We start from the raw sequence: 25,323 nt of genomic DNA on the forward strand, positions 1-25,323 counted from the left end.
TCCAAACCCTGCACATGTCCCAGCCTTTTCTCATCTGCAGACACAAAAGGCAGTGGCCACGCTCTCTGCTGTCCTCTGCAGTTTGTGACAGCCCTACAGGAGGCGTTTGCAGACACCATCCCAGCTGCCAAAGAGAAACCATAAAAAACAAGACATTCCTCATTGATGTTCATGAAGTTAGTGACTCATTTGGTGCAGAAAGGCTTGGTTGCAAACTTCCAGCCTTTTCCTTTAAACAAATACGTGGAATAAGTACTGATGAAAATGTGACCTTTGAAAACTAGGCTTAAAAAAGTTTGGATGGTTGTTTCCAAGAGAAAGAAAAAAAAAAAAAAGGAATGTCACCCATCACCAGATGACATTCAGATTAGAATTCTGCTTATAGCATTTTTTTGGATGAGAAAGRGTGCAGGTGTTTCATTACAGGACTAGGAACCAAAAACTGGAATCCAGTATAAGCAATAGTGTTGGTTGAATGACAGTGGTAACATCTGGTCTAGTGCACAGAGAGAGAGAAAAAAGGTTGAGAAAAATGAGTTTGGAATTTTTTCAGCTAGATAATCTGGAGGGGAAGACTTGTTTAATAAAAGGATTTGGTGTTTTTAATCACTAAAAAARTAAAGTCTGGGATTGCATGAGGTTATGATCTGGCTTCTGTAGCATTTGATGCATTTTCAGTGCAGTCTCTCAGGCAGCTACGTGATTTTTTTTCATTTGAAGAGTGATTGCTTAACCTACAAAGTGCCACATATGAGCCAGAAAGGGGTGTTTGGGTCCTGTCTACTTTTACCTTACTTAAGCCTATAATTTGGCATAAAAAAATAATGCCAGCTGTCATGTCAGATCCATTTCTTAGGTCTTTTTCTTATTACACAGAGATTTTCAAAATATGCTTAATAATTTTATTAAACATAGATGAACTGTGGGAGTGTTGCCTAGAATGTTTTCTGCAGAAGTTCTGGGAAGAATTTAATCACCATTTAGTCACAATATGAAGTTCAGAAAAAAAACACCGTGGCATTCCCTTACCTTTAATAGTATGATTGCAATATCCAAGAAATATCTTTCCTTCAGAACTAATGGAAGAAGTGGAATGACTAGTTAAATTATAAAGAAYTGTTTTGTAGTTTTAAAGCTTCAGATTTATTATACAAGGCCTTTGCTTTATAAAACATGCAACAGACCTGAACATTTAAGGCTTTTAGGATTGTCTTTAATTGATGCACCATGTGAYAGCTTCCTAATTTAGTTTCTGAATAGTGTTCACTGTGGACAAACAGTCAAATGTGGCYAAATGAGGATTTTACACTAAAATATCCCTTCATTTAATTCCAAACCTGCCTAGCCTGGAAAAATTRTATCAGCTCTGCAGGTTCTCTCTTTTATGCTGCCATTAAATTCTGTTGCTGTTTTCTTTCTGCTACGGAAATACTTTGTTGCCCATGCAGACCTGTTKTCTCTGCTGGTGGTTTCAAGGACACTAATGATGTGAGATCATTTCCAAAATCAGGAGTTGGCTGTTTCCAGATCCTCAAACTAATACAATTCTGGCAGTAAGGCTGTTAATGTGGGGAATCATTTGGAGTTGCTGAAATGTGAGTGACAGAGACCATATCATTATTTCATTCAGAGTATGGATAATAGCAGTTTTCTGTCTCCACCAACCTCAGCTGCACAAAAAGAATTAATGCAGAGATTAAGTTTAAAATTGAAATTTAACCTCAAAAAATATTTTGCCTCTATGTTATTAATCTCCTAAAATATTTTGCCTGCATTATGCACTAYTGTTACAATATTACAACTTGTGCTTGCATATGTAAAGTAAATCTTAGGGCTGTCAGAATTCAAAATTCACAAATGTGTTTAATCAGTAAACTTCCTGCTAAGTATACAATGTGCTCAAAAATTTGCCTTGGATTATCTGTTGATTTTGGTAAGAAGGAAACCCATACGGTCTTATTTTCTAGCAGATAGAAACAAATTAGAGTTTTGCTAATTATGGGTTGAATTGTGATCCCTTTGAATAGCAGTTTTCTTGGTAATTAGTCATCCTGACTTTCATTCATTGATTCAGTCATCCTTGATTTTAGAGGGATTCATTCCAGAGAATGTCACGATGAAAGCCAAATGCAGAGGCTTTCAGCCTGGAGCAGTTCTATTGTCTTACAAAAATGCCAAAATAGGATAAACTTACTCTAAAATTAAAAATTATTYGTGTTTTCATTTTTTAATGACCTTTTAACACCACAAAAAACATGAGAAGTATTTTTTCATGTGGTAAGTAAGCATTTTACTCTTTATGTTGCTAATATAAGTGATTCAGTTTATAGTAAAGAGTAAATTGAAGTTTTTTCTGTAAATAAGGCTATTGAATTTCAAAAATGAAATACAGATAAACTAAAGCCCCTGAGAATGTAAAGGCAGAGGAAACTTGAGGAAGCTCTAAGGAATCTGCTATTTTCCCAAATTTTCTGGAGAATTTTGCTAAAAGTAATGTTTAAAAGGAATAGTATGTAGGGAAAGAAACAAGCTACATCACAGAGGCCAAATCATGCTTGAAGTGAACATTTCCAGGAATCACTGAGAGTTAATAATTACTGGTAATACTGAAAGCAATCAATAGTTCCCACTGTGAAAAAAAAATATAGGAGTACCATACAGGAAAAAGTAAAGCTGATGGTGGGRGAGAAATAATAATTGAAGCAGTTATAGCAATCCTGAATTATGGATTTCATTTCTTAAGTTAGGATGACTATTTGAGGACAAAGGTAGAGTATGAACAGATATAAATGTATGAAAATATACATTACTACAGTCAAAGCAGAATTAAAATGTGGAAATCAAAGCTTTCAAGATGCTTTGGTTAATCTTGATTTAAAAAAAAAAAAAAAAAAAAAAAAAAAAAATCTGGAAGAAGAACCAGCTCATGAAATTTCATGTCTGGGAGCCAAATCTATAAAAATGGGAACCGTGAAATGAGGTGATGGATTAGCAAGTGTCAAATATTTAGGAAGATGAAGAATTATCAAAGTAACTAGGAACCAATTACATTGAATTTGTGCAGACAAGACTTTAAGACAAATGTGGGGGAAGCAGATTCTTGGGGTAGATATAAAAAARGCAAACAATTGTTCATTACCAACATTGGGTACTGCAGCGTTTGCACTGCTGGTTGTATTTGTCATCATTTTAGGATAGAGGTTGCTCAGTGCACCACAGGGAGTCTGTGATGAGGTTGTGGCAGATGAGTAAATTCAGTGCCATGGAGGTTCCTCGAATGCTTTGTTCCCTTTTCCTGTTGTTCTGTCACCAGGATGGGGAGCAGATGGTACAGGTAGCACTGAAGGATTGTTGTAGAATTTCACAGTCCCTGAGTACCCCCAACACAGGCTATTCCCAAATACAAGAATTATCATAGTGGAATCAATAATGCTGACATTTCAGAAATCAAGAGTAGATTTGTAGCTGCAGGCTGGCTGCTGGAGAGCTTCTCCTACTTATGGAGGAGAGAGTTTTGGAGAATACCACTCCATCTCTTGGCTGAGAGCTTGACCAACTGTGCCAGTTGATAAGCACAAGCCTGGAAACACACATGCCACATGTCACTGAGAGGGTTTCATGTTGAGACAGGACAAGATCCCTTGGCAACAGCATGGAAAGAGCAGTGTTTAAATGCTTGGGTCACAGGATGCTATAGAGAAAAAAGGGTTCCAGCTATTAATTTCAGTTCTTTTATGCAACATCTTTTTAGGCATAAAAGCCTCCTTACAGTCTTAGCTTATTTTTRATCACATCGAGCTTTGTTGAAGTCCCAAACACTGTGCTGAGGTTCTGCCTTTGGGGAGCTGTCTGTACACAGGCTCAGTGTGTGCCATCTCAGCTTTGTGAACAGTCTGACCAAAGGGCASCAGGTACTGCATTATTTGGTTTATTGAGAGATGCTTCTCTTCTCAGGTTAGAGCTTCTTTTTATTAATTCTTAAAATTGGTTGAAAGTCTCAGTAGTTGTTGATCATACAAAGGTTAGCAGTAGATTGTCCAACAGCCTAAAAAGGTGGATTCCAGAGAACGTCAGGGRGCACTGTCTGTCTGGCAGCTGGCTCTGTCACTGGGAATGTGTTTACTGGGTGGTTTGTAATTAACTAAAAAATGGTACAGAAAGATCCCAGAGTCACTGTAAAAACACTGCTGCTCTTCTCTTCATGGGCATGGTTAACTGTACTTGCAGCTGTGGTTGTGCCTCAAGAAGAGAATACTCCACCCCAAGGATCAGACTTTGTTTTCACTCAGTTTCTCAACCCAAAGAAAATCTTTGCAGAAAACAATTTGCAGCAATGAATCCCAAGTTCTTAATTAACTKTAGATGGTTGAACTGCTTTTTCCAAAACATTAATTCATCAGAACTGTATTTCTCCCTAGCTCATGCGTCACTTGTGAACCAGTATGCAACCATGCATATTCTGGTTTTTTGGTTTTTTTTCTAGAGTAATTGATTGATAGATTTTAAGGACAAATCTGCTACTACTTTATGTATTGGTTTATTTTACTGAATGGCTYAGTTATGTGGGCTGCTTTGTTTTACCTACTTAGACTGGAGAGCAGGGAGGGAGAAATCATAATGGTAGCTAAAGGAAAATAAATTCCCTCAAGAAATTCAAAAGGCATTGTTTGTCTGAGAGGGAGGAATTCTTCACATGAGCAATAGAGAAGTCTGAGAGGGATATTCTATTTGCATTGCTGCTGTTCCTATCGGTTTTGTRTAAAAGGAAAAGCTTTACTATGCTAGAACTTTTAACAGAAATTGTTAGTCTTGTTTTCGGTGCCTGAAGAAACGAGTGTTATCCAGCAGCTTGCAGCTGCACCATCTGTAAGTATTTCCTCATCCTTAGTGAATTTGTCTTGTCCGTGACCACAAATGATTTTTGTTCATTTTTCCCCTCAGGTTTTTGTTTTTTCTTTTTGTTTTTTTTTTCCTGTCAGAAATGTTGAAAGCATAAGAAACCTCCCATTAGCAACAAATTGTTTGCTTAGACTGTCGATGCTGGAAGTTCTGTGGTTACAGGATGGTGACAGATCCCTTTGGTCTCAGATTTTGTAYCCATCACCTTGGGAGTAGCTGTATGTGTTGGCATTATGTCAATTAGAAAGAGAGCTTTTGTGAATTTGCATATGCATATTATTGKATAGGAGACCATGTGCTCTCATCCAGCAAGGAAGATGCTCAAAAGCATCAAACCAACCACAAATTAAACAATTGAAATTTCCAGTTTCAAAGATTTGAAATCATCCTAAAGTTTGTTTCTCTACTTTTGTAGTACATTGATGAATGTGCTCCAGTCACTAAAAACCCAAAAATTCATTTTCCATCACTAATTATTCCTTCATCTTTTGCGATCCCCTGCTGAATTAATCTCAGGCTCTCCTAAGCAGAAATAGTCAATTATTTTGTGATGTGGTAGTGTTATTTTACAGAATATGAACTGTAACTCATAAATTGAACTCAGATTTCAGAACTAAAATACCTCAGGTTTTTAAAAAGGATTTTTAAGAAATACTTCAATTTTCTAAAAATGTTTTTTTCACAGCTTTCTCAGTAGCAAAGGAAAGATCTTTTTAAGGAAGCATGAAAAATCCTGGAGGGAATGCTATTGCTATGGGTTGTTGGTCTTTTCAATTAAAAAGCACTAGAAAAGTMAAGGTGTGGAAGAAAACAGAGCTTAGACAGCAATGGAACACTGCTAGCCTGAGCAGTAGGACAGAAACTGTTGAATTTATTTCTTATTTTAGCTTTGGGCAGGGAAGGTTGATTTTAATGGAAATGTACACTCAAAGAGAATTTGTCCAAGGTACTTCCAAGCAAGAATTGCTTTGGGAGTAGATGGGGCCCTAACTATAAATAAAGTTCCCACTCGGTAAAAAATGCAGATTACTTTTAAGTCACATTATAATAGGAAAAAGGAAGCAAGCTTATCAAAAGTCTTTTTTATTGCTGAATTTTATGAGAAGCTGGAATTATTCACACAGGCAAAAATAATGACTCGTGAACGGCATCTACAAAACCTATGTTAAGKTATCATTAAAGATGTAACAGAATATGAGTTATGCATTTCTGAGGCCCAGAAGATGCTAAGAGAAATAGGAATAGCTGAAAAATTAATAACCAGTCACGCCATGCATTGCTGAGACCTGTTAACAGTAAAAATAGGTTATGCCTTGCCTTAGTTCTGTGTTCCCATATATTTGCACTGGCAACAGCTGAATTTATGGTTTATRTGCTGAAACAATGGATTGTAGATACTTTTCAATTCCTGCTTGAAATGGGAAAGAAAATAAAATCCGTTCTCCTTCCAAAGCACCAAACATTTACAAAACCAATTTTCTAAACTAAGTAGAAAACTATTACCTTTTTTTTATCAAATTCAAGTTTCTATTATATCATGTAAAGAAACAGCACAGTATTTATCAATGTATATAAACAAGAAAGCAATGTGTGTATAAAACAAGAAATAATATAGAAATCATGTTCAAGGTGGAGAAAACTTGTCTTAGATGGCTTCTTCAAGCTGCAGTTCACAAGCTTCACTTACATTCTTCACTTGCACTTTTTCTCAATTTTATGGTTTTGTATCAGGAAGCAGCACGTCATAGGCTGATAGATGATATATTGGGTTTTCAGTTTAGGAGCTGATTTTGAGTTCAGCTGTGGGTATGACAGAGCTGTGCTGTTTGTTTATGTTGTCTGAGGACTCTGCATAGCAGGGTTATGATATGCAGCATGGAAAAGAGAAGCATCCTTCATCAAGTGTAAGAAAACATTTCATATATTGGGCAATTATTTTCATCCCTAGAAAAGAGGTGATGTATTAAATACAGCATAAACAGCAACTAATGGWGGATTGTGCAATTATATTTCCACAGAGAATTTCTACTGACATCACAGACTGCCACAGCACAGTCTATAATAACAGTAATCCATGCATTATTAATCCTGAACCTTTACTTGCAGAATTTTATGCTTTTAGTGTGGTAATTTTTCTTGGTGTTGTTCCTAGAAGTCTGTCTTCATGCTGCAGCCCAGGACAGAAGAGTGGGATGCTCCACAGAAATGCCTTTCGGAGGACTCCTCCCTTGCCTCGGGGTAGGTTCAATGGAATTACAGGACCAGCATATCAGCAGCTGGAAGAGTCCAGAATCCCAGACCAGGACACGATACCTTGTCACGGGTGAGTAACACCATCCCTGAGCTTGCTGGGGGGTTTAAAATGCTTTTTACCATTACAGTCCCTCCAGCTTTGCTGTAGCATACTCTAGATCAGGGTTTAGAGTGCTGAAAGCAGAACAATGTTTCCAGCATACAGAGTCTTTGAAGGTGATGTGTTTTATTTGTCTGGCTGCCTTTTTAAGCCTTTTAAAGGCATTAGAAAGAGGAATTAGAACAAACCGAAAGTGATTGGCACTATTGCACTTTGTAACTGATGGTTTTGCTAGTGGTGCCATGATGTTCTGGTAACTTAAGGATTGCATTGTTTTCTTCCACCAATCAGCACTGGGCAMATAAGAGAAAATAATTCAGAAGTCATGGGGTTTTAAAATAAATTAATGTACATTGTGAAGTTGGTTTTCTATGAACTGATTACTTCATACAAGTTTGTCTTTGACAATGCACAAAAAATACACTGTTTTTTTTCTGATTTTAATTCAGTTTATTAGAACATTGTGAGTTCAGCTTTACATAAGGTCTGGGTTTCAGAAGTGCTCCTGAGAACCTAGAGCTGCCTTTGAAGTCTTTTTCAGTTGCTGAGATATTTTGCATAGTTTTTACATATCCCTGTAGATTTCCACATACTTTCCAGAATGTTAAAAGCATATTTTGTGTAAAAGTATGAGTGATATCTGGAATGGAATAAGAGCCCCACTAGTTTCACCTGTAAATTGCAGTGAAACTTTTCACTGTGACTTACAGGTGAAACTTGTGGGGTTGGGTGTCTGGTGACTTCTTTTAAATAAGTTTGACTCACACTTCTGTCATTGTTATTATTTGCTTCTTCTGAGGAAAAGATTGTTTCTCGCCTCTTGCAGTAAATATATTATTGTTCATTTTTATGATACGTGCATACAATTCCTGGTGGCAATGTCCYAGTGAAATGGCACCCCTTCCAGAGAGGAGCAGGCTGGCAGCCTTGCCTGTCTGGCAGCAGRGGCGAATGACACAGGCTCTGGCAAGGGCCATGGCCTCCTCCCAGGCAGAAAAGCAAACTGTGGGCAATTGTATTTATTCTTGTCTGGGAAAGCGGTGTGTGATGTTACAGGTATCATCATGTACTGGCTTGTATTTTAAATTTGCAAAATTTGATTTTGGGACCAGGCTGTGACCCTGTCTGGCTGCAATCCACTGAAGCACTTCATCCATATTTTGTGCACTGAGGCCATTTGCCATCTAAATATCTGCTGGTTTCACAGTGTTGGTATTCTAAAAGGATTTCCAGCCCAAACAAAAAGTTCYCTTGTCCCCTGCAGAAGTTAAACTACTCCCTATCTTTTCCTTTTTCACATCCATCTTTCCCCATAGGGATGCACAAACCAAAGTGGTTTATGTTTCTAATCATCCACCAGCAGCCTGGCTGAAGTTCAGTYGTATCAACGGGTAGAAAATGGGAGGTGTGTGTATATCAAAGTGCTTATAAGGCTGACCCAAACCTGGCAGAGCCCCTGGAATGATTCCCATYCATCCTAATGGACCTTGATGTCAGCTCACACACCGCACACCTTTAGCCACAAGGCTCAGAGCAGAACTGCTGGGAYTGGGTTAAATCAAATCCATTCCATATTTTAATTTTCTTTCCCTTCTAATTCTAATATCTATTCTTAAAGGAGGCAGTACAATTATTGTATTTCTTTTAGTTTCATTCTTTAATTTAGACTCTTACACACTGTATAACATAATTACTGTTGAATATTTATAAATGTTTGCTTTTGTTGCTTGGTTTTAGGAAGAGGGTGGAAAGAGAGCTGCACTTTGAGACACATGCACATGAATTAATTTATTCAGACAAAATAATTTTTCAGATAAAAGCCCAGATACATTTCTTTGGAGGAACTGTGGTTCRGGGAAAGTTAATTACAGGAAAATGTAATTAAGGTTCTGCAATTATAGTTCTAAGTCTCAATCTATTGAAAACAGCAGCAGTCTGGTGTCACACATAGAAGCATGGATCAGTTTGTAATTAACCAAAAGCCCAGTCTCCCATGGTTTAGATGTAATATCCCTTCTAGTTTAATACCTCACCTGTTGCACACGGTGTATGCACTTTAATTCARCCTCAGCTCTCCTTTGAAAGCCTTGTGAGCGCAGAGCAGAAACACGTAATTCTGGCATAAAATTGGTGTGTCTATCTGCATTTCAGAAAATATTGTGGAAATATGCCAGGCATTGCATTACATGTCACTGCTGCTGCCAGTTAGCTTTCAAAATACCGAGAATAATTGAATCTCTATTGTGGAACTGGCAAATGTTACTGTTTTCTCACCAAACCCATTTTAATTCAGTCTTTTCTTCTTTTTGCATATATATCATCCATATGATACATACATTGCATGTGGAATTCATTAAAAACATTCACTCCCTTTGTTTTCAGGGTGCAGCCCAGAATATATTTAGGGCCTGAATTACCAAAAAAGGGACTAATGCAACTGATGCGATCTCTCCAGCTATAGTCGTTTGAACAATTATATATAAGCAAAGGAAACAAGAATGGGCACAACCCAAAGGTCTGCACTGTTTTGTTTTCATTTGTTTTTTTTTTAATTGTCCTCTCTTGGGAATAATGTCCCTGATCAGTATTTCACGAGCTGGTGTAAAAAGCCYGTCCAGGGACGGCTCCAGGTGTGTCTAAGCTTAGTGCCAAAATAATTAACCAAGGCTGGTGTCAGATGTAAAACAGCCACAGCTGCACAGCACCGACAAGATGTTGTAGCACACACCCCAGGAAGCTGCTCGCTCTGTTACTCCCCAGGCTCCCACCTCCCAAAGCATCATCTCTTTCCCTCATCTCTCAGCAAAGTTCCCAGCCCTTCCTCCTTATCTCAGAGCTCGCAGATGCCCTTGTGGGGCTGCCAGGAGAGTCCTGGTGTGAGGTTGTGCCGGGCTCCACGCGTGCAGGGGGCGGTGGAGCTGCTGTGCAAAGCCAGCACCTCCACAGATGAGTTAATGACAGGTCAGTGGTGTTCTCTGGAAATGAGCCTGAGGTTATCTCCTGCTCCCTCCTGCCTCACTCCTCACCAGGGGGATGGCGCTGGAAATTCCAGTCAATTCCTGTTGTGTGTAAATGCTGGACTACAGCAGGTTCATGCGATTCAGTTTCTTTTCCTTAACTTTTCCTGCTCGTTCCAAAAAGCAGCGAGGCACGTGTGAATAGAAGGACATTCCAGCAGGCTGAAGGAGCTTTAGGAGTAACACCCTTCATGTCAGAGCACCTGTATGCACACCAGATCTAAATGGTGCTCTCCTCATCCATGGATAAAACATATTAGATTCACCATTAGCTTGCCTTATTAAATAGTGATAAGCTGATTATAAATAAATTATGTTCTGATGCTGAGGTGATGTCTGTGGTGCTCAGCAATCATGAYTGTTAATATAGTAACTCTTAAAACACCATATTTCTAGAAATAGTGCTTTCAGATGGGAAACATCCTTTTTTTCTTTTGGTCATTGTTCCCCTTATTTTATATTTAGTATACTTTCTATTTCTGGTTTTTTTAAAGTATTTCTTGTAAAAAAAACAGAGCTGGGTTTTGAAACAAAATGGAACTGTTGATAAAAATTYGCCAAGTTGCCTCACAATAAATAAAATTGTGTTATAGCATACATTGGTGGAGGATAAAGGATTTTTTTTTCAAATGTTATTACAGTATCAAGAGAACACAGACATTTGCTCAAGCCCTATATATTAGCTCTATTTCCAGATGAAATCTAATAAAACCGATCAGGCCAACATTACAAGGATGGGCTATTGAAAAACATTTTTCAGAGGTACACTGTTCTTAGATGCTCTCTTTGTTTGAAGGGGACTAGAGACAATAATAGTATCTATGTAAATAAAGACTACACAGSCATGTGTGTTTATCTGCGCTTTTTTAAAGTGTTTTCCTAAAACAGCCATTTGACATTGAAGAAAGTATCCATCCATTTCCCCAATCAGAAATGTAGGAATAGAATCCCAAATTTCATTTCAAAAGAAAATTAGTAATGCATTATAACTTCTGAAATCTTTTTTAAAAAGAATTTCCATTATTCTCACATACTGGTGGGCAAAATGAGACTGAGAGAAAAGCAGTACTTTGCTACTGGCAGATTTGAGAAGCAAAACCAGTCTCCAGTGCCTGTGATTTCCCTCAGGGCCCCACCACGGCCAAGTGCTCCTCTGTTGCAGGATAAAATGGTGTGTGTCTGCTCAGCACAGTTCACTGAATCTCACAGTGTGCCCGCTGCTGGCTGCATCTGCCCACCYGATGTACAACGAGAACTCTGTTTTTCTCTTTCCAGGTATTCGTCCAGTGGTTTAAAAACTCCTCAGAATACTTCAATAAATATGCAACTGCCTTCAAGAGAGACAACCCCATATTTTAATAGCGTGGATCAGAAGGACTTGGTCRGCTACTCCTCTTCAAGGGCCAACTCCGTTCCCATCATCCCGTCTGTGGGCTTGGACGAAGCCTGCATGCAAATGCAAAATGTTTCCGAAGTAACAGGCATCAAATGGTGCAAAAACTCCTATTCTGCTGAACTTGTCAATGTGAGTTCCCCAGTCAGTAATTGTCTTATAGCGGAACAGCACGAAGTGAAAATATTGCTGGAAACTGTGCAGGAGCAGATCCGGATCCTGCGGGACGCGCGGCGCGCGGAGGGCTCGGAGCTGGCGAGCGCCRCGGCCGAGAGCAGCGCCAGCGAGAACACGGCCTTCCTGCCCATGAGCCCCGTGGCCAAGCCAGAGCAAGAGGCACAATTTGTCTTAAAAAGTGAAACGCAAAGAGACTCGGTATTGACCAAGTGACTCTGTGCGGGGGTTGTGGGAGGGGGAAACGAGAGGTCTGTGCGTTCGATGCTTTGCTAAACAGGAAGGGAGGAAGTTAAATACAAATTATTTATATGCATTAATTTAAGAGCATCTACTTAGAAGAAACCAAATAGTCAATCGCCCTCATATCATAGTGTTTTTTAACAAAATATTTTTTTAAGGGAAAAGTTCCAGGAGGGATGAAGCGTGCTTTCAGGTGCTTTCTTGGCAGGATTACAGTTTCAGTTCCAGAGGATTTTACCGTGGTTCTGTTCGGCTGTCCGAAGGCTTGGGCTATGCATCTTTTTGTCAGGAAAAGCCAAATACCACTCTTAGATGCATCTCTGGTTCCAGGGCAGCACTGCAGCGAGCTGCTGGGCAGGGATTCAGGCCCTGGGGAGCACGTCCCCTGASCCCAACACAGATCCAGTCCATTCTCCCCTCTGCTCTTGATTCAACGTTCATGATAACAGGCACACAGACACCTTCTGAGTTCTGGTACCTGCTGTGGGATGACGGCAACATCCCTGCTCTGAGCAGATGCTGTACTCTCAACCTTCATTTGATGTGTCAGTCAGCCCAAGAAAGTCAGTGGAATCATTTAGGAGCTTTGGGATTGGCCAAGAGTGGGAGCAGGATTGGGATCTGTGGAGATTCAGTGGTCAGGTGCCCGCAGCTTCTCCATCTCTAAACTTTCCCCATCAGAGCTGCCTTGATGGAGAGTGAAGAAGAGAAAATGCAGAAGTTTGTATTACAACAGGTTTGGTTTTAGTTTCTGGTTTGGGTTTTTTTAAGTGGAAACACAAACTCCATTGTTCGTTAGCACCCCTCGACGTTTCTAAACTTTTACACTTTGAAGGCATTTGTAAGCTCTCAAGGAGTACCTCTCAGTGTGTATGTATTTTTTTTAAACTTATTTTTTATTATGGCTTGTTTGGAGGAGAGTCGGGGAGATCCAATACGATCACAACCCAGCCAAGTAAGTGTCCACACTGCCTAATTTGTCCCTGCATTCAGTTCTCCAGTCTCTTTAATTAATTATGGCTTAGGCTTGTGAACTTTAAAGCTTCAACCCTGCAGATGGTTCAGCATGGGCAGACCCCCAGGCATGCAGAGATCTGACTCTAATGGAGCTTTGTAAGAGCAGATGGTTTCTACCAAGTGAATTCCTGCAGGGGATCAAGGCCTTGGAGAGGAAGTTTCATTCCCTGGTTGCCATATCGTAATCCCATTATCAACACTTTTTTTGTATTTGTTTTCTTTTGAGTCCCTCTTTCCCCCTTAAATTGTAACAAAACGTGCCAACAGTGCAATGGATTGGGTCCAGTGACACAAGTTACTGTTTTTATTAAATATCTGCTTATTCTCGGGGGAAGAAACCAACTATAATAAATAATTGCTAAATAGCCTTCCCTGGTTAGTGTCAGGAGATGGATTTACAAAAATTACAGTATGTGCAGAATGTATTAAAATATTCCTTTGAAGCAAAATAATTGTTAAATTTATTAATATGCCCRAGACTTTCTAGTTCACAAGTCTCAAGACTTCCCAAAATAGCACAATTGATCACACAGTGCTGTTGTATGTTGAGTCAGAATAAAGCAATATTTTAACCTCTGTCAAGTAAATTTGGAAAAGAAATGCTGAAGGTGTATGTCATTTTTTTTTTTTTTGCTTTTTGTTAAGGCAGAAAAAAATTTATTATTCACAGTCTTCATTAAGCAAGTCTTACTTTGGGTTGCTTTTGTGGTTTTGGGGGATCTTTTAAAGACAAAGTTGATGAAATTGTCCTGTTTACAGAATTTTTTATGCTGTAATCTTTGCTGTGTGTTTTCAACAGAAATATATTTGAGGAAAAACTATTGTTCTGTGCCCCRGGACGGAGTGTGGCTTGTTCAGGCTCCCTTCTGCAGGGACACAGAGCTTTTTTGGGGGCAGTGAGGTGGGATCCCCATGGGGTTTGGTCTCCCCGGAACCTTTTCCTGCTGTTGCTGGGCACAATCCCACTGTGAGTGAACCGAGCTGGCCCCAAGCCCACACCAGAAAACCCCTGTGAAAGGCAGGGTGCATGAGTTGGGGCTCAACTTTGCACCCCTACGATTGTTTGACTTTTCTGTCAACACCATTTGCATCCCCCATTTCAGGACACGAGCAAAGGGAGCTGCCTCTGCCCACAAGCCCTGTGAACATACCTATAAAATAAAATCTGGGTACTGTGTAAAGCTCTGGTTCAACAATTTGCAAAGGGTGATCACAATTAATAAATTGTTCACCATTAATTTCGTTGAGATGGTCTCTCTGCAATACAGTGCAAAATCCTGTCCAAATTGATGTTTAAAAATGGAATCTTTTCAATTCAGATGCAAGATCTTCTCTCCCCCAAACTCTGCAAATTCACCTCTGGCAACGCAATGGAAACACACAGCAAGATTTCAGCTGAAGAAAGAACCATATCATAAGCAATGCCTGTAGGGAGAGAATGTGTTCATGCAKCACCCCCGAAAGACCCAGAAAGAGGAGGCGAGCAATGTATTTAAGAGAATGAAATGTTGAACTGGGTGGTAGCTGGAGATCTGAAACGGTGAGGATGTCTTTGGTTCGTGTCAGAGATCCGAGCTTGTACTCAGCCAAGGATGTGTGACTGTTCTATGTTAACTGTTCTATTCAGTTCTCAGCATGTTTGAATAGAGAGATGTTAATATTAACCACATGACAGACTAGTGTATTATTTGTTAAGAGCATCRCTTCAGGTCTTACCCAAACTGTCAYTGTTTRCAGAGGAAAACAACRAGGCTTGAAAACATCCAACTGGGCAGCYTTGCTGCTGTTTGTGTGGGTCTCTAATGCAACTGTTTTCCTCTGTGGACCTTCCTRTTTTGCAGTGAATGGGGCAACATTTTCTCTGAAGTTTGGCAATTAATTGTGTAAAGGATCCGTATGGAAGTGGTACTGAAACAGCTGAAATGGTAGGCCAAATKCTGCTTTACTTCTGGTCCCAGTGAACTCGTGGATTGGAAGGGATGCAAGTCATTGAAAAAAAACAATTCATTCCTAAAATTATATCTGTTCCCAGCCTTGGAAACAGTCTGTAATCCCCCTAGAGGAGGCTCTGAACTCGGTCGTTTACATGCAACGTGATTAAAAATTTTATCTGGCCTATGAAGTCCCAGGTATAGCCTGGTGTGAAAATTTACACACACAGCATTGCATTCAAACAAACTGGGAGAGCAGCTGACCAAATAAATGGAATTTTCTCTGAACTGAGCAGAGAGAAAGCCTGTGTCTCCAGCATAATACTGTAGTGTATATCCTGATCTCTTTTTWAAATTATTTCTGTTTWKAATTTTTTCAAAAACAATCCAAAATAACCTTAAAATAATTGAAGCCAGTAGCACAATTCCAGCGTTTGAAATAGGAAATTGTAGGTAAGTATGGACATATTTCATAGTGTTAACCATTAAAAATTAAACCATTAAAAAACTCTTCAGTACCCCAAGACCCAAAGCTGAAATGTTGCAATTTTTGCAGGATTCAAGTGTGAATTTTGAGAAAACTATGAGTTTATGGCATGTGCTTATGACCAGGCGTGTGCATGATATGCTCCCAAATTGAAATGTTCCATGAATTCACTTGTCATGTAAGTAGGGAGAAAATCTGGATTCCTTTTCCCAGCTTATCCCCAGGTTCCTGTAGTCTCCTTCTGGAAATTACTTGAATGTTTATTACTCTTATAAGAAATTCTGAAAATGAATACCAAAGAAGAATTCTGAAAGAGTCCTGCTTGCAGTAAATAAAATTGGAGCTTGAAGGAGCAGACCTGGAATAAAAACTGGGTTTGCAAGTGGCATTAATATCAATTGCCTTTCAATAAAATTAAATTTCCCTGTAAACTCTTTGCCCATTGGGAAACGTATGAGCTTATAAAGTGATTTATTATCTTGCCATGAATTTTAAAAATTCATCTTCAAAGATACCTGGAAAAAGCAAATATTTASTATAGATTTTTCASCTTTTGTGATTTATTTTTATTTTMATTTTATTTCAGCAGCCTAACAGGTCAACAAACCCATTCTGTATATTTTCTGAGACATTTTGTGGTCAAAAAGCTGGATTTTTAGATTTCCTTAAGTAGAAGAAGATTTATCTAAATTTTATTTTAAAAATATTCATAGAATACTATAGTTCTTTATCTWGATGTAAATATAAAATGATAGATTTTTTTTACTGCATTATTGCTGAAGTTACAGCAAGATTATGCTTCCTTTRTTTTGATGTCTACTCAATGAAACCAACTGACACCCAGTTTTCAGATTTAGACTTSGCACTTCCAAATCATGGTACCAAGCAGGATTTCTGTATTTTCAATAGCAAAGTTCAAATATTGTGTAAATACAAAATAGATATAAAGGCAGTAAAATTACTAATGARGTAGGCTTGAATTTGGGTTTTGTTTTGATTTTTTTTTTAATTTTCATTCCATAGCAATTATAGGATTGTGCCATGGGAATTGGTGTTTTTTTTTGCAGGAAATACAGAATGTATTAGTGAGAGTGGAAAGTCATCAGTGTARCCCAGAACTAGAAAAGCCACAGAGGAGGAGGGAACAGTCACCCAGTGCCTACTGCAGGGGCTAAGAGTGCTTTCATCTTAATAGTAAAAAACAATATATTGTTCACCTGTTGAAACTGCCAGAAATAGTAAATMATCTGAATTTATTATTGACCAGTAGTGTTTGATTAAAGGAAAAAGGGCAGAAATTCCCGAATTTGTAATGCTTGCCCTGTCCCTTGAAACAAATCTAATTATATTTTGGTTCTGTGTTGTGAAAGCACTGTTTGCAGTGCTCCAGAGACAGAGTGCTCACACCTCACTGCCAGCCTGCACTGACTCTTCCTCACTTGGAAATGTTCGGCAGTTTCCTCTTTGATCAGCACTCCTGTAAAACAAGGAGTGATTTTCTAGTACTCCACAAAACTGTTCTTGTGCAAGTTTTCCCAGATATAATAAAGTAAAAATACAGCAAGACMACCTATAATTTTAACTTTTTTATATAAGAAACTATATCCAATATTTTATAGCTGTAATGGAGAAGGGTTATTGATGACTGAAGTATGTAAATAAACTGTAGGATGTAATGTATGTAAGCASCATGGAAATCCTGTATTTGTACCATAGCCTTTAGCAATGCAKTCTCTTAACATTAATTAACACCATCAGGAGATCTATTTGCAATTTATATTTTTTTTTTCCTTAAGGGGTCCCAGGTCTGTGCTACATCACTGTAGTGACTGGGCACTGCTGTACCCCTGTCCTTATTTCTTGCATTGCCAGACCCACTTCTGTGCTGTCCCATGCCTGCTTTGGTCCAGCTGAAATCACTGAATTTGTAACGATTCAGCCTCTTTATTCAAGTTTTTACCTTGCCCTCACCATCGAGGGCCTGATATTTGGACACTGTATAAATTTAAGGCCTTAAACAATTTAATGCACTTAACATTTGTCTGCTTTGGTTTGACCTGACAGGAAATCTTTCCCTTGAAGAAGGATTTATGCAGCCCAYGCTGCAAGGCACTTTCCTGCCATTTTTTCATGTCTGCCACTATCAACATGTCCATTCTGAGTCAGCCACTCYGKGTTCTCCTGCCCAGCACTGGGAAGKTTTTTGAGGAAGCCTCAGACTTCTTTTGGTGTGCCAAACACCAGAAGTCATCTGCAATATCCCAAGCTATAGCATCAGATGTGACTTTCTGCCCCTTGCTACTAAAATGTCTCCAAACCTAAGGTCTCTAATATGCACAACATTAAATTATGCAATATAAATAATGTCAAAGTTCATAAAATTAAGAGTTATATGGCAAATACTATTTTTAAATGTGTGTCTCTCTTTGAAGGAGTATGGAACAAGAGCTCCCAGTTGTGTCAATGTTTAAAAACAAAAAAAAAAAAAAAACCTGTTAATATAATAGAGGAATAGAAAAGAATGCAAATCATTAACATTCTGAAATTAAAAATAGTTCTTTGCCTTCTCTGAAATGAACAGTAGTAGTTGAAGGTTACTGAGATGCGTCAGGGACATGAAGGAGACTCAGTGAGGTTGGTTTGTAATGTCAAATGTCGAAGGCCTTTTCTCAGGAAATCCAGGCTTGGMGTTTCCCTTGCTTTCATTAAGATGRTTATTTCATAACATGAAATTTACTCCTATACATTGCAAACCTCAGCATGAGCAGGCAGAAACACAGCACAGGCTTTACTTTGGCTTTCTGACTCAAACTCCCTTGCTTTGGATTATCTCTTCTGATCTCTTCCAGGAAAAAATAAACGAACATCCAAAGAGACAAAAAGAGGGACTTGAATGCTTGATAGCCCTTTTCCTCAAAAATCAACCAATTGCTGTTAAGATTGGAGCCATCTGCTGAACTTCAGTGTTCTAGAAATAGCTGAGATTTTCAGTGCTCTTGATGGGGCAATCAGCAGGTGGTAGAAGCATCACCACCCCAGCAAAACACACTGGGAATGACTGGAGAATAGGGTAGGGAGCTTCTCGTTCTCACAGAGGGTAAGGGGCTTGTCCTGACTGTGGCACAGCTTTTTCCATGGGTGAGGGATGGATTTTGTGTCAGGCCAGGTCATGTCATCTGAGAAACTTGCCTTTTGTTTCATTCTCAGACCTTCCTTGTTTCAGTAAAATTGTGGTCATCAGCATTAGTTTGTTTTTTAAGTTAATGATTTCCAAATTCTGTGATCCTTTGAAGTGTGGAATTTAGGGAGCAGAGACTTCCAAACAGAAGAGTAAAATTTCTTCTGTGATTTTTCAAACCATTGAAATACATGTATTATATTTTTTTTTACCTTTTACAAGTATTTAGATTTACATCATGATGAGAGGGTATAGTTAAGATCTGTGTTTCATGTTTCTCTCCTTATCTAGTTGAATCCGTCCCTGCTCATTGCAGGGGTGTTGGRCAGATGATCTTCCAACCTGAGCCATGCTAATCATGTCCAAGTTGGTTCTTTCAGATTGCCCAAAAAAGCTGGATATTTCTGTGTACATCRATGACAGCTTTGAGTTGGAAAGGTAAATAACATACTGGGAGTACATAAAGCTTCCAGGTCAGACTGTGGTGTGGCACAAGTGGCAGCTGTTTCAGTGAAGCACAGTTCATGTGGAGGTCCCAGAGGAGGATATTTGGGGTGGCTCAGCAGCTGAGCTGCCTGAAATACACCCCAGGTGTGAACCTGGGCAGTGCCAACCTCTGCTCCTTTCTAAGGGTGGCTCACAGGGTGTCTGAGCTCCTCCACCAGTGACTCTGCCAAAAGGCAGCTGTCAGCACCGACTTCTGGGAAGGCTCCTCTCATTAAATCAAAATGAAATAATAGTAACTAAAAACTGATGGGATGGGTTCTCCCAGGCAGTGCCAGGTTATGTGCAGTGCCAGCAGCAGTGCTGATTTACAGTTTCTGAGGCTGTGGCCCATGGTTTGACCTAATTCATTAGTTCCCACCACCTGAGCTGGGCCGATTTAAGCAGAAACGTCTCTGCCCATCAGGGTAACCTCAGAACATCATTAAAGCAGTCTGATTCCAACTAACCTCATTTTCTTTCACTTCATTGTATATTCTCCTTGATTATTGCAGAAGTGAAGCTGCTTCCAAAGTCTTAAAGTTGTCACTGCTGACCTGTCTTTGCCAGAGTAACTGGTTGTGGTCACTGAGCTCCAGTCGTGACAGTGGTGTCAGGTCCTCTAGCTCTCCAGATCAGAGCTGGCTCTTGCAGTCCAAAATCGTGTTTGTACCACAGAATGGTTTGGAGGAGACCTTAAAGATGTCTAATTCCACCCCTCCATGCCATGGGCAGGGATACCTTACAATGGATCAGTTACTCCAACCCCATCCAACCTGGACTTGGAAACTTCCAGGGWTGGGGCAGCCTCAGCTTCCTGGGGTGCCTGTTCCAGTGCCTCACCACCCTCAGAGAGAAGAAATAGAACAAGAAAAACTCTCCACACTTAYTCTGCAGCAATTGGATGCATTCATGTATTAGCATGATCAGGCTGATCTTTCACATTATCGATTTTATTTAACAAACTTATCTCTTACATATAATTTCCATGCTGCTGCTCTGGATGTTATATAGAGAAGCATGAAGGCAAATTCAGCTTGTCTGCATTTTCACCTCAGATAACAATGGTAGGATTTTTTCCAAAGCAGGCCCGGAGACCAGTTCTAAAATTCTGAGCTGCCTATGAGGAGCAGAGTTATTCTGATCAGAATTTGTCCGTGTGATTTCTTATCCAGTCTGTCTTTATTCCCAAGAAACTCTCTTTCTTCCAATAGCCCATATTCCTGAAAATATTAAGCAAAGCTAAGGCAAGAGATGTGCTCTGTCTTCCCTGCAGAAGGAACGGGGGCATAAGTAAGGGCTAATTACCAAAATCCTTTCCAGCTGATCCCACAGTATTTGCAGACAGGTGATGCTAAAATGGCTCTGTGTGGTTTGGTCACAATTATTTGCAGACTGGGACATATCTGACCTGTTTTAAATTGTCTGTGGTTTGTAATACCTTGGACAGATTTTCAGAAGGAGGGAATTTGCCACTTTTCTTAAYTTCCATCTCAGTTTTATTTGCCTGGTGGATGTTTCTGTGGTGTTGGCAGCAGTGACACCCTCTTGCCCTGCAAGGCTTCAGGCAGGGTCTGAGGGGTGAGGAAGCATCCCGCAGGCTCAGACCCTTCTTCCAACAGGGAATAGGATTTCACAGTAGGGGAGACCTCCAATGCCAAAGGTTAAAAATTCTCCCAACATTTTGGGCAACCTGGAAAAACACAAAAGAAATCACRGTCCTTTAAAATAAGGCTTCCCTCTAACCCCATACAGATTGGCAGCAAAGTTTTGATTTTCATTTCGATGTCTCTGGTTAGCAGCAGAGTGATTTTGCATTTTCATTAATTTAAAGCTGTCTCTAGATGGCTTCAGAGAGCAAAGAAAACTCGTCACTGTGGGAATGGCTGTGCTCTAGGAAGGTTCTGTAGCTCATGGGCAACTTTCCCTCCTTGTGGGTAGGATTTGGGCAGCAGCACGTTGCCTGTCTTCCTTCATTAGCTGAGAGAAGACCAGGCAGAGCCCTGCTGTCTTTGCTCACTGGCTGCTCACAAGGCCTGGAGCAAATCCCTGTACTAAAAGCACTTAAAAATGGAACAGAGGTGATGGAAGCCTGGTTTGTTCACTGTGAATATCCAGCTGGGATAGYTGGAATAACTGCAAGGGAAGAGTTGCCTTTGCAAATCATGTGCCTGATTTACTGGTTAAATAGTTTTTCAGTCCTCCCTATTTAGTCAAAAAGGACATTAAGATGTCCAGAAATAAAAGTGGAATGATTTGTTCCCAGTACTAATCTTAATAGTCACAAATCCAGTATTTCAGATTTTTTGCTCAGCACTTAACAAGTAGAGTCAATCAGACTTCATTTAAACATATGAACTTCTAATGTAGAGTTAAACCTGATTTCATGCTTTCCTTTTATTGGTCACGAGATCTTTTCTGTATCACGTGAAATTCTGTTTACYTTAAAACTGATCTGTAGATATGCCTGAAACAGCACCTGATGTGAACATGAAGTCAGTGTTCTCTCAATGCATAGGGCGAGTCTTGTGAAACCTTTTTTTTGCAGCTGAAAGTCTTGAACCATTCACTGAAATAAGACAACTATTTGATTTCAACAAAATGAATTCTGTTGTCAATAAAACCACTGATAAACACTTGAGTTGGATTTGGGGCTTCTGAATATATATATATGTAAAGTTACATACACAAACTTTCTTTTAGAACACAGAAATGAATGCTCCAACTTAAAGTTTATTCATCTAAATAGCTGGAGAAAATATCCACTTAATCACATAGTCTAAACACATTGAAGTAGGGGGAGAGAAGGTGTTCATTTTCACCTGTGTTTATTTTTTCACCAGTAAAAACAAATAAAAAGAGAAGAAAAATTATCATAGTGCCTATGACAAAGATTGTGTTTCAAGGAGTGTGCAATGTGTACCACGATTACTTTAACTGCAAATGGAAGCCGCTTTTAGACTGAGYGTGGTTGAAAGGAAATATCCTTAGAAAAACTGTCACGCAGAATCCCAGGAAATGTTTTGGTTCGATATGTTTGGCCTCCATTTTTGTGGAGCTGTACATTCCTGTCCATGGTTCTAAAGGATAAAAAAAGAACTTATTTCAGAATCAATCTGTATTTTGACTCGTTTTTGTACTCCCCGCACCCAGGCTGGTTTGCCATATGTGTAAGTGAAGCTGAAGAGTGTCATTTTCCTGTTTAGTGCCACAAATTRATTTTATCATGTTCCTTCCCAAATTCTGTCCTTTTCCCTGCTCAAGTGGAGTGTTCCTGCTGTTTCCAGCCATCTCTCGCCCAAAGCAGAGGTTTCCTGTGTTCTCAGAGCCACAAAGAGGGTTGAGACCAATCCATCTGAAGGCACCAGCTCTCTTCATTAAGCCTCGCTGGTGGGAGGATCGGCGGGGGCTGGAGCTGGAGACAACAAGGTACAGGGATCTCTGGTGTCTCAGTGCACTGAGAGGCACTTGCCTGGAAAGCCAGAGACTTCTGCTGCTGRAATGAGTCCTTCCAGTCTTGCCTTTAGCTTTGGGCTAAATGAACCAGGTGGAAAGGCTGAACTATCCAAAACATTCGCCAGGAGGATGAACCGAGAAGAGTGGCGGAGATGGCAATACCTTTCATTCTGGGGTCCCTACGAAAAAAAAAAAACAAAAACCCCATAAGTTCTTTGTGAAATGGCACCTTGCCTGAACACAGTGAAGCATATCCAGGTGTCACAGCAGCAGCCACAGGGACAGGGCAGAATTTCAGTGTCACACAGCCATGACCAGCCAGGAGCAGCCACAGCGGGTACAGTGCCCATCCCACCTCACAACCCTGCCACCCTGCAGGGATGTCCCTCCCTCCCTTCCCCTTGTGCCCAGGGCTGTGTTTTCAGCCACATCCCCAGGAGTCTGTACTGAACCACTCCATCATGAGCTGCTTCACCATCCAAACCCCAAGGAGGCTTTTTGCATGAGTGCTTCCCACGTGCCCCTCTGGTGGTGCCAGGGTCCCCTCAGCAGTGCCCGAGTCCCCGTGGGTCCCTGGCACCATCAGCTCTGCCCACATTGAGCCTCCTGAGCCTCAGCGAGGCCCAGCCTGTGCCCAGCAAGGGAAGAAGGGCTGTGGTGTTCCCCAGCTCCACTGCACCTCAGTCCAGCTCCCCCATCATTCCTGCACTCAGCCTTGCAGATCCCCAATTTCCTGCTACACTGGGCTTTTTCTGTTGGCTTTTTCTTTCATTTTTCTGTGTGATTCAGAAGAGCTCTCTGGATCTGACACTTGGCTTCTGCTTSTGCATGTTTTCTGCTCACAATCTGCCTTACTTCAACAGTGTCAGTCCAAGCGCTTTTGAACACACAACTCTCACAAAATAGCAAAAAAAATGCATTTTACTTTCAAAGCTACTCTTCCACGAACCTCATACCCTGGGGGCACAGGCACTTGGGTGAGTTTGATGCTGGAATCTCCTGGTCTAAGAAGGTTTTTCCCTTTAATTTGGGGCTGCCGGCAGGTTTGGGTGGTTGTGTAATGCTGCCCCAGATCAGGCTCCCACCCACRGGCAGCCCACACCTGTTTTGGGTTGGGCTGATCCCCTGGTTTACAGCCACAGCTCTAACCACTGAGGACACCCTTTGTCTCCCCACCTTTCAGGATTCTCCCTCCTGCACCAGAAGGGTTCTTTCTCGCTGGGAGGAGGCAGCTCTGAAGGTATGGCTTGGGTAGGAGGCTTTTTCCTAAATGTGATTTTTTTTTTTTTTTTTTTTTGAGGCATTTGGGTTGGTTGGTTCGTTTCTATATGTTCTCTCGTTTTGGTTTGTGTTGAAAATTTCCTATAGTAGGTATTTTATTTATTCAATAGTAACTTAATTTATTAGACCGAGCAGGGATTAAGGTATTTACTCCATGTAGGGCTATGGTTGATTGTTTGGAAAGTGWACATGCTTGGCGAGAGAGAATCTCCTTAGATATCTCCTAAGAACAAGGGTAAGATTATTGTTTGCTCCTTTCCAGAATGCAGAAATCTGAAGCTTATTTAGAGCATGGTTTATGCCATGGTAGGCACGGCATACTGCCCAGCCATCCCACAAAACATCCCACATGCAGAGGAATTCTGCAAACTTTTAAGAGTGCCACTTCAAATAAATAAGAATGTACTGAGAGCAGTTTGTGAAATTCCTGTCAAGAGTCACGTTTGGTGCTTAAAATTTCATTTTTCTATGGTGTGCCCTTGGCCACAGACACATTAATTGTGAGTGCTTTCTGAAGCAAGGCTGCAGCAGGAATCATACAGCACCAGGAATTCCTTGTGATGATCTCTATCTGAATACCTGAACCAATCTGCTTAGGCAGCCATCTGCAGAGCAAAAACTTCCCTCAAATCCCTGAAATATTTTTAATTTGTACCCTTCACAAATCTATAGCAGGCTGTTAAAATGCTAACAGGTACCTCTCAAGCTACAGTTAAATTTACATCTGCTGCTAATAGGAAGCACTGCAGTAACTTTTACTGGCACAATGCTTATGGGAGTGTCATCAGCACTAGGTAAAATCAAAGTAATTCTTACTGTAAGTATCTTTTTTTGCCAGGAGTAGCACAAGCAGGTCACAGTGAAGCACTTGCTTATTTGCAAAAACTCTCTGCTCCAGCACAGCTGAAGCAGAGTTGATGGTGAAGCTATCTTGTTTCAGGGGTAGCACTGCTCCTCTCCTCAAAAAAGTGTTTACTAGCAATTTATACTATTTAAAATAGTGCACTTATGTCTATAGGTTCTTGATGTTTTTTAACCTTAAGTCAAAGAGCTTGTTTCTCTTTACTTATTCCCCTTCAGAACAGTGAGAGATGAAATTAGATGTGTGCTCGCAGCAAAAGAGCAATCTCACAAAATACCCTCTTTGTGGTGGTATCTTCAATTTTTTTATTTGTAAGCATTGTTACAATAAGATTGAGATGCAAAGAAGAGGCTGGCATTCTGGGAGGCTCTGGCAGTGCACAGCAGAGAAACTGAAGGAAGGTAAAGCCTGGGGAAAGGATGGGTCTCACTTAGGATGAAGACACATTTTGGGATATCTGTGTGCTGAGGACTTGGAGGACAAAATCTGTGAACCTGCTCCATATTCAGATGAGTTTAAGCCAGATGGGCAGGTCCAGGTCAGTAAAGG

The 25,323-nt window shown here is 40.2% G+C and overlaps 1 protein-coding gene across 1 annotated transcript in view; it reads left to right on the forward strand.

Moving 5' to 3' along the window:
- NRG3 (neuregulin 3) overlaps positions 1–14,429 on the forward strand; it is a 61,293-nt gene extending 46,864 nt beyond the window's left edge. The window contains exons 5-6 of the mRNA XM_057371380.1: positions 7,052–7,222; positions 11,545–14,429. Coding sequence (XP_057227363.1) covers positions 7,052–7,222; positions 11,545–12,052 — 679 coding nt within the window. The 3' untranslated portion in view covers positions 12,053–14,429. The remainder of the gene's footprint in view (positions 1–7,051; positions 7,223–11,544) is intronic.
- Positions 14,430–25,323: the final 10,894 nt, after the last annotated feature.

Source organism: Malurus melanocephalus, unplaced genomic scaffold, assembly GCF_030028575.1.
Source record: "Malurus melanocephalus ecotype Western Australia unplaced genomic scaffold, MMel_1.1 scaffold_146, whole genome shotgun sequence".
NCBI lineage: Eukaryota > Metazoa > Chordata > Aves > Passeriformes > Maluridae > Malurus > Malurus melanocephalus.